At 41.7% G+C, this 15453-nt stretch overlaps 1 protein-coding gene across 9 annotated transcripts in view; it reads right to left on the reverse strand.

The window, feature by feature from the left end:
• Pard3 (par-3 family cell polarity regulator) overlaps positions 1-15453 on the reverse strand; it is a 544654-nt gene that overhangs the window by 235177 nt on the left and 294024 nt on the right. For all 9 annotated transcript variants that reach the window (XM_029480763.2, XM_029480762.2, XM_021170616.3 and 6 more), the window contains exons 6-9: positions 14654-14745; positions 12196-12279; positions 2888-3013; positions 1383-1765 (exon numbers count right to left, since the gene is read on the reverse strand). In XM_029480763.2, coding sequence (XP_029336623.1) covers positions 1383-1765; positions 2888-3013; positions 12196-12279; positions 14654-14745 — 685 coding nt within the window. The remainder of the gene's footprint in view (positions 1-1382; positions 1766-2887; positions 3014-12195; positions 12280-14653; positions 14746-15453) is intronic.

Genomic DNA, 15453 nt, shown 5'->3' on the forward strand with positions numbered 1-15453 from the left:
CAAAGCGTAGAAGCACAGTGTCAAGTCCTGTCTGTGCCAATCAAGTATTGGTGGCTCAAAAAGCCAATCATCAGAAGCTGTGGCTCAAAGTTCAGTGAAAGAATTGTTCTAGGAAGGAGACAGCAGGTGCACAGCATCTCCAGTGCTACCCTATGGAAAGGAGAATGAACTGAATGCCACAGTATGAAAGACATGCGGGCAAGGGTTTGCCATCCACAGCGGCCAAGCACAGGTTAGTCATTCTGGATGACTCTCCAGCCCCTACTGGAGCCGGCTGAGCTCAGAAAGGCATTTTCTTCTTAAATAAAGCTATAATTTGAAAGGCACGGTTTTGAAATGCTCAGCTAAAAGAATACACAGTAAGCAAAGTGTGTCTTGTCCTTGACAGAATGTCACTGGCCATCTGAAGGTCAAGTGTGGCTGTCACTCTGCATAATAGAGAAGACTAACTGTAAGCGTGTCCCCATGTACATGGATCTGCCATGTTCCCGTGTGCACTTATTTGTCACCTACAGGAGGAGCTACATAAGTAAATCACTAAAAGTGGGGAAGACTTAGCAGCACCCATCAAGGAAATGAAGTCATATTTTAGAAAACAGAGAGCAAACAGATAACTCAAACATAGGTGCCCTTTCCTATGACATGCTGAAGACTACACAGAGACCTCTCACATCCTACTTAACGCAATGTCTTGGCATGGTAGCCAATCAAGACAGTCAGACCTCCATTATTATTCTAGACATTGAAGGAAAACCTGTAATTTTTAGTATAAAAAAATGCTACCCTAGGAAAAATAGCTGATCCTTGTAAACATATGTTGTAACTTCTTCTGAACCTTTACATTTTAATTAGATTTCTTCTCCATTTATGTGTACACATATGTAGGCAATTGCATATGTATCTGTGTGTGTGTGTGTGTGTGTGTATACCAGAGGCGAGAGTGCAGAGTCTTACTCAAACATTCTCTGACTTATGTTTCGAGACAGTCTCTTCCTGAACCTGGAGCTTGGCAGTTTGTCTAGACTGGCTAGTCACGTAGAAAGCCACCTGCCCTCCTCCCAAACCCCCCATCAATGCCTGGCTCTTATGTAAATGTTGGGAATCTGAACTCAGGTCCTCATGCATATACAACAGGCACTTTACCATCAAATCCATCTCCATAGCCCTTTGTGTGTTTTAAGTTTGAGTAGGAATAAAGACCAGGGCAGAATACCCTGCAAGCAAACAGGGAGCCTTGGGCTTTATTCTAGGCACTACACACTTCACAGAGGAAGATAACAACAAAGAAACACAACTACCCCCACCTCCGTACCCAAGGTACTCTCTTTAAGTAGTTGCTCATCTTCTTAAAGAAACCCCATCTGCAACTAAATGCATCCTACCTTTCTTAAGCTGGATGTTGAGCCTCTTGCCTACTTTCTTCGTGTTGTACACACTGCCTACACTGGTACTAAGCACACTGGGTGGAGCCAAGGCCGGGGCTGCGGGTGGTTTGGTTGAGGCGTGAGCACTATGAGGTAGTCGGGGGTGAGCATCCAGCTGCTCGGGTGGCTGACTCAGTCTGGGTGCTCTGGGCAATGCTTGAGGGGCATTGTTGGCCACACTCCTATTGGCCACACAGTGGCTGTCAGGGCTGAAGCGGCCTGGGGAGTAGTTGTTCTTCTCGTGTTGGGAGAGTTGTTCATACTGCTCCTTGTTTGCTGCAGGGACCACGTGGAACCAAATGACACGCGCACGCATGGCTTGGCGGAACATATGTTGTGCTCTGGATTTGACAAAGAGTGGAAGATTAGCAAATGAAGACCAGCAGAGCAGAAGATAACATGAGCTTGATTAAGTATACTAATTAAGCAGTAAGAACCAACAGGCTGTTGGAACCATTCAGGAACCACGTTGCAAGCTCCGATAAAAGCAGGGCAGTTTCTCCAAATATAAATTTCTCATTCTGTAAATAAAAATGATAAACCTATCTAGGACTGTAGATAAAATACAGTGCCCACACAGTAAAGCATCAATAATGATAAGTGCTAACACATGTATTCTAGTTTAATACTGATGGAAATTAAACATAGCTTTCTTTCTCACAGGTGGATACAAGCTGCAGTCCATGGGCCACATACAGGAAAGCTATGAATACAGTCCAACACATTTATTGATGGTAATGACACATCGCAATGTCAAAGGCTGGATATCCCTGTACAGAATTATCCTGTAATAACAAAGGCATGAAGTATGTTCTTACTAAGGGGTCATAGAAATTTTAAAGAAATACTTTATAGTATACTTATGGAGATAGCGGAGGCAACCAGCCAGTCATCACTTATCAGTAAAATTGGTTCAAGTTTGTTGCAGAAATCTGACAAATACTAAGTCCTGCAAACAGATTCTAATGATGCACCAACTCCCCCCGCCCCCCGCCTGCCTGTTATGGAGCCCTAAGACCCATTGTAAGGCAGCTCCCACTGATGCTGGCCCAGGTCTCTCAACCAAGTGAGAGTGCTATCCACACCTACCAATTCTAAAAGGTTTAGTTGTTCTTATTTTTAACTCAATAAGAGCTTCAATTGGGATAAAGAACACCCTAGAAAGGCACAGTATTGTGACTCAGAGAAGCCTTTCTCCTTATTTACACTGCAAAGGACAAGGCTGGACTTCCTGAAAGCAGTGTGATATTAAACTCAGGTCCATAACTCAGCTCACTTGGTTACAGGGTGTTCTAGATATAGATCAGTGGGTGTAGTTACATCAAGTTTTATTAAATTCTGGATAGAATACTAGGTAACGGCATTACACCATCTCCTCTGGTACAGGACTCGGTAATGTGTCCGAGTAGCTCAGCTGAAGGAACCCCATCACCGCCAGGGGAGAGGACCAGAAGTACACTTACTGCTCAAATCTTCTGTTTCGAAGGTCTCCATCGTTAATCCTCACAATGCAGTCATTCTCATGGAAAAGGTTTTCTTGCTCAGCCTTACCACCTTTCTCCAACCGCTTCACTAACAACCCCAGTGTTCTGGAACATCAAGAACGTGAACAGTTATAGGGGTAACATTCCCTCCACGTGCTTTCGCTATCGTGTACATGGTTACAGACTCCCTTAAAAGGGGATGGGCTACAGTGCTATTAATATGTGTTCCAGTAACACACTGGGAGAGACCACAACAGTCTCAATGATCTGTACAAATTGACCCTTTAATGATTACCGGAAATCTTTTTCTGACTTGTCAGTATCAGCTGTCTGAGACTAAGTGCATACTAACTCTGCTCCCAGCTGCTTAGGGTATCGAGGGCATCACAGTCTGAAGAGGGATGAATGGCTTTGGTGGGATGCTGCTTCAGTTCAGATGACTGCAAGCAACTCCCTTATTTCACAGCACAGTGGGTCAGGAGGAACACAGCACAAACCCTCACTGTTCAGGGTTTGGAGGATAACAGCAAAGTCTTTTAGAGAGCTAGAGAGAGACTTTCCCTTCACAATTCTACAGTAGGTCCAATAATTGGAATTTCAAAACTTGGTGAGTCTCTCCCTTAACTAAGTGATCTGCTTCCACACTCCTAGTCAAAAGGGGGAAGGAAACGAAGCAGGAAAGTGGTTCAAGGGACATCACTTAGCATTTCTCTGATCTGCGTCGGGACTCATGCTTTAAGAGAGAACAAGAAATGAACTTCATAGAGAAGGAGACAAAGTAAAAAGACAAAATTATTAATATTCGTGTGGTGGTTTGGATGAAAATGCCCCCACTAGCTCAGGTAGCTGAAGTGTGTTCCCCAGTTGTTGGCGAGTTTGTGGAGTGTTATAGAGCCTATGCAAGGTGCAATCTCATTGGGGGAAAAGCACTGAGGGGCAGGCTTTAAGGGTTTATAGCTTTGCTGCCCGCTTCCAGTTCATCACTCTGGCTTGTGTTTGTAGCTGAAAATGTGATCGCTCGGCCTCTTGCTCCAGCTGTCTTTAGCCATGTCTCCCACCATGATGGATCCTTGGTCCTTTAATAAACTCTTAGAATAACAAAGTCAAACTTCTGACCATGAGTCACTTCTGGCCCCATTTATCAGAGCAACAGAAAAGTAACTCAAGAGTTGGTACCAGAGAGTGGGCAGTGGCCACGAAGAACCTGGTCATGTGGTTGTTAGAAGAAATGGGGAAGGCTTTGGAACTCTGCAGTAGAGAAGGAGCTAAATTCTATAAGCAGAGCTTGAAGGACCATTCCAGACCCCACCCGGCTAAGCATCCAATTTGTAAAAGAAGGCTCAAGAGCTTTTCTAGATGGTCATCCCAAGATAATGATCTGAAAACTGTGCAGAGTTACCTGTTTTACTTCTGGTCTTTCCGTGGTATTGTTTTCAGTGCTGGGCAAGCACTGTACCGCTGAGATAATTATGAAACATCAGTGAAGATTGTCTTTCTAAATTGCCCTTCTGTGTAGTCAAATGTACTAGCAATGCTAATGTATGATAAAAATATTGCAAATCACTGGGCATGATGGCACATGCCTCTAATCCCAGCACTTAAAAGTTCTACACTAGCCTGAATCTATAAAGCAAGTTCAAGGACCTGTTACATAGACAAACCCTGCTGAAGACAGTGGAGGGTGTTATGACTTGCAGAAATGAAAGGCGGGACAGGAAGTATAGCAATCTGAGCTTCAGCAGCCACTCCAGGTAACAGTAATGACAGATAATGGGGCAGGAGGCTACACCCTGGGTAACATAGTGACACGTGGTGCCAGGTAATCAGGAACTGCCTGATTGATGATGTACTAAGATGATGTAATTGGCTTCTCCACAATGCTAGGATCATTATCTCCAGGGAATGAATGGATGGAAAGGTCAAGTGCTATAATCTGCAAACATCTCTCATTGGCTCCACAGAATGAAAGTGAACACAAAAGGAATGTGGTGAAAGATCAAAGAACACCTTCAGAGAAAACAAGTACAGTCTCGGGAAAATACAAAGGTGTTCTGACCAATCCACAGGAAGCTGAAGGGTCAGGCATGTTCAATGACCCGGAAGTAGCTGGGTGACTGACAAGACCCATTTGCATGCTACTGGCCACCACCACCACCCTCAGCTGTCTCAGGGCCCCAGTAAGAAAAGAAGCACATCCTAGGCCGGTCAGTCAGTTGGTCTGTCTGTTTGTCCATCTATGTCCATGTTTCTGTTTGTCTGTCTCTCTCTGAATTTTTTTGTTTGTATTTTTGTGACAGAGTTTTAGCCTAGGCTGGCCTCAAGAGATCCATCTGCCTCTGCCTCCCGAGCACTGGCATTAAAGGTGTGTGTCATCCCCCACCTGGCTAAGTATATATCTCATAAACTAAACTCAACAGCTTCAGCATAGTTTGTTCCAAAGTAACTTGGAGATAGATAGATAGATAACAGACAGACATCTATGTTATTTTATTGGAGCATTGTGGGAATGAAGAAGGTCTCAGGGTCTATGAGCTGTCAGGGTACAGCGTATGCTTCCCTTCTTGGGAGCAACTGCTAGTTCCTAAGGGGCAACAGTGACCCATCAGGAGCTATGGGAGAAAAGAAGACCAGCTCTTGGAGGTGGTTCAAGAATCCGAGCCACCCATGTTGGATGCACTGAGCCACGGGGTTGAGAAGAGACCCAGTGCTTTATGAATGAGGCTGGAGAGGTTTTTGAAGAAATGACTTCAGTGCTAGGTCATGTGGAAACATGCCTGTTCTACCCGCCATGTGAACTTCAGGCAGATCTTAAATCAGTCACAGACTTCCGAAAGAATGCAATTTTCTTTTCTTGTTAGACTAAAAATTTCTCAAATCTACGCTTCTCCTACTGTTTACTAAAATGCTTTTTTTTTCCCTTCTTAGAAGGGAAGAGAAGAACAGGAGGAGGAAAGGGATGAGGTGGAAGGGGAAGGGAAGAAGGAAGGAAGGGAGAGAGAGGAGGAGGGGTGGACAGTAAAAAAATATTATCTCCACTGGGTACAAATCTCAATTTCATATCTGTCTTTCTTTAAACCCTTCTCACACAGTTGCTGAACAGTCTCTCTCAGGAGCAGGAGGAGGGAAAGCAAGCTGCCGGATGCTGCATCTCTGTGTGTGATTTTTGGTTGCATAATTAGAAATTTAACTGCTCAGATTATATTAAGGATTCACCACTACATTTTTACAAGGTTCATTAGCCTAATTATACACTTAATTCAAACAAACTCAGTTGCACATGTTAACATTTTAATTCTAAGTATAAATTATAACCAATGATAAAACTGAAAATAAGTAACAAATGTTTTATTGACATTTAAATTGGCTGAGGTAGTTTAAGTTCTGCTTTGACAATCTCCACTCCCAGAACACCCGGCTCTATGGGAATGAAGACGGCTTATCTTAATAAATCCTGATGCAATACAAACATGACAGTAAGGACAGGATATGAATGGGGGTCCTGGCAAAAAGACCTTGTCAGCTACCCAAGGGTTACATGTGGGAATTAACAGTTACACATGACTCAGAATCACAGCCCTGGCCACAGCTACAGAAGGAAAGTTTGAACTTTATAGGCATTTTAGTTAAAATAACAATCCTCACAGAGAGGAGATCTTGTTAAACATACTAATATAATTTTTTTTTGTATGTAATACAATATCATGTGCAAAGACATTTCTAAAAGGAAGTTTTAATTTAAAAAGGGTTCTTATAAAGAACCTGGTAGAGGGCTCGCCAGCAAGTGCGATGCCCTAGGCAGGATATCCAGCACAACCACAAACAAAATAAATACGCAGATGCTGGGTAAAGTGGACAAAAACCTAAATTGAGATGGAGAGTTTCTTCAAATTAAAGTGGAAATTAAACATTATTCTGCTTCTTTAAAACACACACACACACAATTTTCCTAAAACTATAAAAAGGACAGAGTCAAATTCAACCCAGATACTTGGGCAAGCTCCTAATAAGCCCTCAGGCCAATAACAGACAGACAGACAGCATGTGGACAAGCCAATCACTAATAGACTGGAAGATTGAATTTAAAAAAAAAGGGAAATAGATATTGAGGACATAAAATGAATGTCTTGCTTTGGATGCTCTATAAAGAAAAAGGTTATTAACTGGGAAAATACACAGTGATAGAGGTATAGATGATATAAATATAGCTAAGTATTAGCCTTAGCGGAAAGAAGAGCCAAGCTCAGATTCTGCTGGGATATTTAAATGGGTTAGTATCTAACTTTCTAAAGCTACATGCCAATTATTCAAATATATACATATATGAATAGAGAAACTTTCTTTCTCTATGTGTCTTAGTTAGAGTTTTACTATTGTGAACAGACACCATGTCCATGGCAAGTCTTATAAAGGACAACATTTAATTAGGGGTAGCTTACAGGTTCAGAGGTTCATTATCATCAAGGGGGAGCATGGCACATCTAGGCAGGCATGGTTCGGGAGGAGCCGAGTGTTCTACACCTTCATCTGAAGGCTGCTAGTAGAAGACTGACTTTCAGGCAGCTAGGGTGAAGGTCTTAAGCTCATGCCCACAGTGACACACCTACTCCAACAAGACCACACCTGCTAATAATGCCACTTCCTGAGCTAAGCTTATACAAACCAGCACACCATGGCCAAGGCAACTTACAGAAGACAGAGTTTATTTAGGGCTTACAGTTTCAGAAGGTGAGTCTGTGACCATAATATCCTAGTAGGCATGTAGGTATGATGCTATATTACTAGTAACTAGGAGCTTAAGCCTTAAGACACAAACACAAGGCAGAGAGAGAGAGAGACAGACAGAGAGACAGAGAGAGCGCCAGGAATAGTGTGTTTTGAAGCAACACATGTCCTCAAATAAGGACACATTTCCTGATTCTTACCAAGCAGTTTCGACAGCTGGGGATCAAGTATTCAAAAATATGAGCCTCTGGGGTCATTCTCAGTCAAACCACCACAGATATGTATATAAAAAGCACGAAGTGATTAATAAATAGGGTACCTTCCAACAGAAGCCAGCAGCAGGAAGCTAGAACACTCCAAGACCCACAGACTATGCCCTTCATGCTAAAACCCCATCTTACCAGAACCGCAATCAAACCTACATAGACTTGGATCTTCCCTAAGTGTTCTGATAAAATATCAGACATGAAGGAGAATTTTGGAAGTACCTTTTGCCAATCAGAAGATAATAAATGTGTTTGGTTTACGTTCCCCTTTCCCAAGAATTTCTAAGAACGAGGAGCGTGCATTTGTTAGGAATAATTAATAGTTAGATTAAAAAAAAAAGAGCCTTTCCTATTATGCAGCGAGTAAATAAGAAAGCATAGATTTATGAATGAAACAGGAAGCAGCAACAGAGGCAATTCATGTATGACAAATGGTCAACTGTAGGCTCATGCAGGCCATGAACCACACTCTGCCAGCATGAGGATGTGGAGAAAGAGGAACACTCCTCCATTGTTGGTGGGATTGCAAGCTTGTACAACCACTCTGGAAATCAGTCTGGCGGTTCCTCAGAAAATTGGACATAGTACTACCGGAGAATCCAGCAATACCTCTCCTGGGCATATATCCAGAAGATGTCCCAACCGGTAAAAAGGACACATGCTCCACTATGTTCATAGCAGCCCTATTTATAATAGCCAGAAGCTGGAAAGAACCCAGATGTCCCTCAACAGAGGAATGGATACAGAAATTATGGTACATTTACACAATGGAGTACTACTCAGCTATTAAAAAGAATGAATTTATGAAATTCCTAGCCAAATGGATGGACCTGGAGGGCATCATCTTGAGTGAAGTAACACAATCACAAAAGAACTCACACAATATGTATTCACTGATAAGTGGATATTAGCCCAAAACTTAGGATACCCAAGATATAAGATACAATTTGCTAAACGCATGAAACTCAAGAAGAATGAAGACCAAAGTGTGGACACTGTGCCCCTTCTTAGAATTGGGAACAAAACACCAAGGGAAGGAGTTACAGAGACAAAGTTCGTAGCTGTGATGAAAGGATGGACCATTTAGAGACTGCTGTATCCAGGGATCCATCCCATAAGCAGCTTCTAAACGCTGACACCATTGCATACACTAGCAAGATTTTGCTGAAAGGACCCAAATATAGCTGTCTCTTGTGAGACGATGCCGGGGCCTAGCAAACACAGGAGTGGATGTTCACAGACAGCTATTGGATGTATCACAGGGCTCCCAATGGAGAAGCTAGAGAAAGTACCCAAGGAGCTAAAGGGATCTGCAACCCTATTGTTGGAACAACATGATGTACTAACCAGAACCCCGGAGCTCTTGTCTCTAGCTGCATATGTATCGAAAGATGGCCTAGTCGGCCATCAATGGAAAGAGAGGCCCATTGGACTTGCAAACTTTATATGCCCCAATATAGGGGAATGCCAGGGCCAAAAGAATGAGAATGGGTGGGTAGGGAAGTGGGGGGCGCTATGGGGGACTTTTGGGATAGCATTGGAAATGTAATTGAGGAAAATATGTAATAAAAATATTAAAAATTAAAAAAAAACTGAGTAGACTCAGTTTCCAAAGCCAGACACTTTTCTACCAGCTCCCAGATCACCTGCCACCTGACTATAGCAAATCCCTGGAGAAAAATGGCGTCTATTCATCTCGTTTTAGATGACTGGCTATCCTCATCATAGGGTGATAAATGTCTCACGGGTTTCTGATGGAGAAATGCGGCATTCTACAGATCTTTTGTTTCCTGGTACCCACAAGGTGAGAGCCTCTCGGGATTTCTGACAGAACAGAAAGGACCAGTTTCAAGCATTTCTGGAATCTCTACACTCCTGGAGATGGGACCCTTGAGTCTGAGCTACCACATCCATCACTCACATTATCCAACCAACCCCAGAGAGCTAGAACCATCAAGTTCATGTAGGATTGTAGAGCCTGCACACAAGTGGAGTGAAAACCAAGCACGTCTATCCAGTTGCCATGGGGAAACTGGTGGTAACCAGCGGGGATTTATGAAGTGTCTGCTTTTCCTAGATCCAAGTCTTTTGTTCTTTATGTAGGGAAGCTGCACACAATTTTCCTCATTAAGAGTCAAACTGGAAGGAATTAAAAATGACTCAGCTCCAGAGTTGCTAGTTCTGCCGAAGAATTTGTTTGTTTCCTTGATTGGGTTCTGTGCATCCAAACTCAACACCATGGCAACCACCAACTGTGGTGGGCTTTGCAATATTTTTCTGAATCCATCCTACTGGCAGGTTTATTTCTGTTTTCTCCTTTCGCTTTAGGCTTGTCATCTGTTTATTTTATCCTAATGTCTTTTCACAGTGAGGTGGGAAATGTGTAATGCAAGACAGAAAGTAACACGTTTGCAATACAAATACTGGTTCAATGTTGGCACATACACAATAATCTTATTTGTGATGAATTACAGCTCATGAGCAGTTTCAGACACATCGGCCCTGAGAAGCTGGGATCCATGGTTTTTAACTCTTTCTCAAGTTTCTCTTGAGATAATTCCACATAATATCTTTAAAAGGAAATAAAGCCAAGGTACCTTTGAAAAATTATTTAGCTGAAAGTCCTTTGAAGATTTTTTTTTCCAGAGTTTAAGGTGAAAATAAAAGAGGAAAAAAACGGAAAAGGGGAATGAATAAAAATCCCACTCCAAAATTCAAGGTGAATTTTATACTGAGCTACAAGATAGTGCATTCAGGGTACTTCAAAAGAATGTTAATAAACTCAACTTTCAGTTTCAAGTCCACCCACAATCTATATTTTTTACCAAAGGAAAACATAAATCTGGACTTGCCGTTGTTGTGATTAATGGGAAAGCACTGCAATTGCTCAAAGTCTTAGAAACACAGCATATATCTGGATGTATGCTAATTCATGCTCTGCCTTCTAGAACACAGGACAACAGTGTTAGCACATGTGGCTGGTTCTCTGCCACTGGTCTGGGACCTCGCTGTTCTACATTCAGATCTTCAGTCTCCAGCCTCAATTCCAAATGACCATCCTGGACTTCTATAACTGATGTATGTTCACAGCTATAGCCCTCAGCTCTCAGTCACACATCTCCCCTGCCAAGCGTGGTTTCCTAGTGTGTGCTCCAGGTTCTCAGCCACTGGTCTGTGCTTTGTTCACCAGTTACAGTTCTTCTTGCCTGTTCCTATTGCTTGTTGTTGCCCTGGGTTCCTAGTCACTGGGTAGGCTTCCAGTTCTTAGCTTTCTGATACTGGCATAAGGCTACTTGACAATTTTTTTCTACCTAAACGGGGAAGGGGGGGCGGAGGGGGGAGAGGTGAAATGCTTTTAAAAGAATAGAGTGAAAACAATAAAAGTTGATTAGGGGGTTCAAAAACAAGGCATGAACATGTTTCACCAGGTCATCACAAACTGAACAAAAGGAGGGAGGTGTCACACATGAATAGGAAGGACCCCACCTGGCCAAGGCACCCACCCATCAAGCATTAATACACAAAACTAACCATAATACTTATACACTTTTATTTATAATAATTTATATATAAATCTATAATATCTATAATAATCTATAACATATGAGTATAATTTATAATAATTAAACAACAAATTATTTATAATAATTTATCATATATAATTAGTTATATAAGAAAAACAACACTATTTGAATATATTAAAGCCCCCAAACTAATGTTTACTTCACAGTTGGGGGCAGCTGGGAGAATCAAGACAACTCATGTAGTATTTGTAGACTTTACAGAATCATATTCTTTGTAGTACTGAGGATGAAAATAACAGCACCACATTTGGTGTAGTGAGTGAGCATTTGGAAATTAAAGTCAGCTTGCCCAGCTTTCTAAGGAAATTTTTTTTTAAAAAACTCAGTGTCTTACCTAATTGCAGAAATGAGCTAAGAAAGACAAATTTCAAACAAATTCCCACCTAAGATACCCAGGTAATTTTTACTGTATGATTTTTTTTTAACATAATTACTGTAGCTCTCTGGGGATAAATCGAAGCATGGTGGTTAGCTTGCAACAGAGTATGTAAGTACCAGGATGTGCTAAATGGTGAGTTAGTTAATATAATCTGAACCTACAGATCTTCCCTGTGCATAGAAACTTCCTCAATCAGGCTGTGTATATTCTGTAGACATATTTACAACGAAAGCAAGCAGCTGTCCCCAGTGAAAACCTTTCCGTTATGCATGTGCGAAGTCAACACAGAAAACAGTGGACATTACGATCAATTAAAAAACCTGCAAGATACGTTACCTGCCGCCTCGAGCACTGAAAGGCACTACATGGATTCCCAGGGGCCCTCCATCGTTGGGGACTTGTACGAGCTTTACCATATCACTGTGAGACAATGATGAATGAGGGAGCATGAACATGGACTGTCAACAAACCCAAACAGAAACACAACAAAACAAAAACAGACACACAACAAAAAAACAAAAAAAAAAGAAAAAAAGAAAAAAAGAGAGAGAGAGAGAACAAAACAAAATCCCGGACTGACAGGCGACGGGCGCATACATACACACTCGAGAACACAAGCGTGGTGATGGAGGCAGCACCCAAGACCACCTACCTGGATGCTAGTCTGATGGCATGGGGGGAGCAATCGTCAGAGACAGCTGTATTAATAGGGACACAGAAGGTCCTCTTGGACCATTCTGTTCTGAGCAATAAGACTTCATGCTTTGGACATTAGTATCTTGATGTTACTGAACACTCCAATAGCTAACTTGGGAACTCTAAGGTTAGCTAAACACAGGCATTGTGCACACATGGCACATGACAATTTACAACATGATCCAATGCATGTCACTTCATCCTTCCAAAAACCCAGTATGGTCACACAGCTTTTGCTCCCACAGGTTGACTGTCTAGAAGAGACCGCTAATGACCTCACAGCTCACTATGAGGATCCAGCCTCCACTTCCTTAGCTGCAGAGACTATGAGGGTGGTTTTTGAAGCTGGGACCCACTGAAACCAAATGCTTCTCCTGTGTGTAGCTGATCTTTAAAACTATGAAACACATTCCATGAACTAGCATGGAGTTGCTTCTGAGCAACTGCACTTAGCTTGGTGGCCAGGAACTGACATTATTAAAGCCACTTCTGTGGATCTTGACTGGTAGCATTGCCTTGAGATTAATGAAGATGGTAATATAGAGAAGGTAGATTTCTAGACTACGTGAGATGTTTTGCTTCCTTTTCCGATTTTTTTAAAAAACATATACACACATTTTCAGAGAGCTGCATGTATACCGATCCATATTTGGAAATAGAATGCCAATTAAATATCTACTATAAACAATTTGGAAAACTGTAAGTTACTACCATTGGATTCAACAGGGATCCCAATGTAGTTTTTAATATAAAACAAAATGCCAAGTTTTGAACTATATTTCTTACATAGGCAGCTGATAACATAGGTACTAAAAATGTCTCACTTATATAAAGAATAAGTCCAGCTAACAATAAAGATAGCCAACAAAGCAGACTCATGTATATAGATTTAATTACACATATTAATTAAATTAAAAGTCTGGTATGGTGCTTTATGCCTATGATCTCAGAATCCAGCAAGCTGAGGCAGGAGTAGGACAGACTGCTATATGTTTGAGACTAGCCTAAGCTATAAAGGGAGGCCTTTCTCTAAACAAACGAACAATATCTGTCCACACAGCTAAAATGTTTACTAAGGTAACATTATGTATAAGTCATTTTCACACAACTATATAAAACTCATGTTTTTAAACCGCTAATACAAATTTGAACATTTGCATCTCAATGAAGAAAAGCATTAATTTTAATGGTTTTGTTTTAGTCTACATTCTCTCTGTAAAAAAAGGTGGTACCCCAAACATCTCTTAAATGCTGGTGGTTGCATCTGTAAATCCATGGTATCTAAGTCTGCTCAATCCCACTGTGATGTTCCTAGCATGCGCGCGCGCACACACACACACACACACACACCTGCCCTGGAAGATGTTTATTAATAGTGTTGTCTTCACCCCACACTTAGACCAGAAAGTCAAAGAAAAGATCAGCATGACTGTTCTTCCTGCTCCAGTCTACCAGGGGAGGAGCTGAGAGCAGTCTCCACTATAAACATGGTAATGTACCAGCTCTAAAGCTGTGAAGTAGCAAAAGGCTAAAATCACAGTCGGTCTGGACTCCTACACTATGGCATTCATCATCCTATCAAGAATCTTCACAGACCCTGTTTCTTCAGCTAAATTGTGTGCATGCATGTGCTTGTGTGTATGTGACCGAGGCATACTCTATCCAACTAATTTTTGGTATTAAAATAATATTCTCTTATTAATTTTAATTATCAATATGAATAAGATGAATATGTTTACTCACTTCGCAACCTTGAACAAATGATCAACAAACAGACAGGTAAAGCAATCCGAAAACAGTTACAATGTTTACAGAGCTGTTAACGTGACAGACATCTTCAATCAAATACTATGCTATTGTAATTTAGCAGTTTTTGCCAAGACGTGAAACCCTGGGTGGGCACATATGAACTTCCACGCCTCGCTGCTTACAGGACATCACACATGAAGTTTGTTCTTGGTGAACATGAAGCAGTGCAGGCATAGCTTTTACCTAAGCACAAACATTCTGCACGCCATATGCTTTAGAACACCTGCTGCCATAACGATGCCGCACATACACAGGAAAAAAAAAACGAGGCCAAGCCATAGGGACTTACTCGAGGGAAAAGTTGGGCATGTTCTCCAATCCAGTATCAGCATGTCCAACTGGCTCCACTCGGCTGCTGTCTTCTTCTGTGCCTTCCTCATCCTAGAGGCAGAACGACAAAGAAAAGCATACTGGGTTATGAAGGAAGCTTAGAATCACTAGGATCCTGTTAAGAGGTCTTTTGTCCAGGAACCCTTAGGTGGTAAGACAGAGATGCTTTCCTGAACAAGCAAGGAAGAGTCTCAAGAGACAGTGTGTCCCAGGCAGTCAACAGAGAGTCCCAGGATACAGAAAGAAAACTGAACTGTAATTAATGCAAGTTTCTTTATCTTGTTATTTATGTCACTTATTTTTAATGTATGTTTTAGGCAGTAATTTTATTGCTGCAAAGTTGTGATATATTTCTAAGTGAGTACATTTACATTTACAGCCTAAAGCACTTCAAAAACCAAAACAGTTGGGGTGCTAAGACACCATGACCACGACCAATGACATTAATAGCGAAGTCTTTCCCCCATCACTTACTAACTCAGCTTGTCATGATGAAAATTTAGTAGGAAAAATTCAAAGCCTAAAATCGAAGGCTTCTCAGAAAGCATCCCTAAGCAGCTGAGTATCTTGTGCCTCTCACAGGACAGAAGCCTTGGTTATAGACTCTTACCCGTTTAGAGGCACACAGCAAGACCTAAGGCAAGGGGAACACAAACACATCTGTGTATACAGTCCCTGTACTTGTACACCACCTTTGAAAATGCCCTATTGTGTCACAGATATTGTTGAGTATGTTTGTATTCCAAAAGAAGGAAGTGG

The sequence above is a fragment of the Mus caroli genome, unplaced genomic scaffold (assembly GCF_978045245.1).
Source record: "Mus caroli unplaced genomic scaffold, Mus_caroli_1 scaffold_10, whole genome shotgun sequence".
Lineage (NCBI taxonomy): Eukaryota > Metazoa > Chordata > Mammalia > Rodentia > Muridae > Mus > Mus caroli.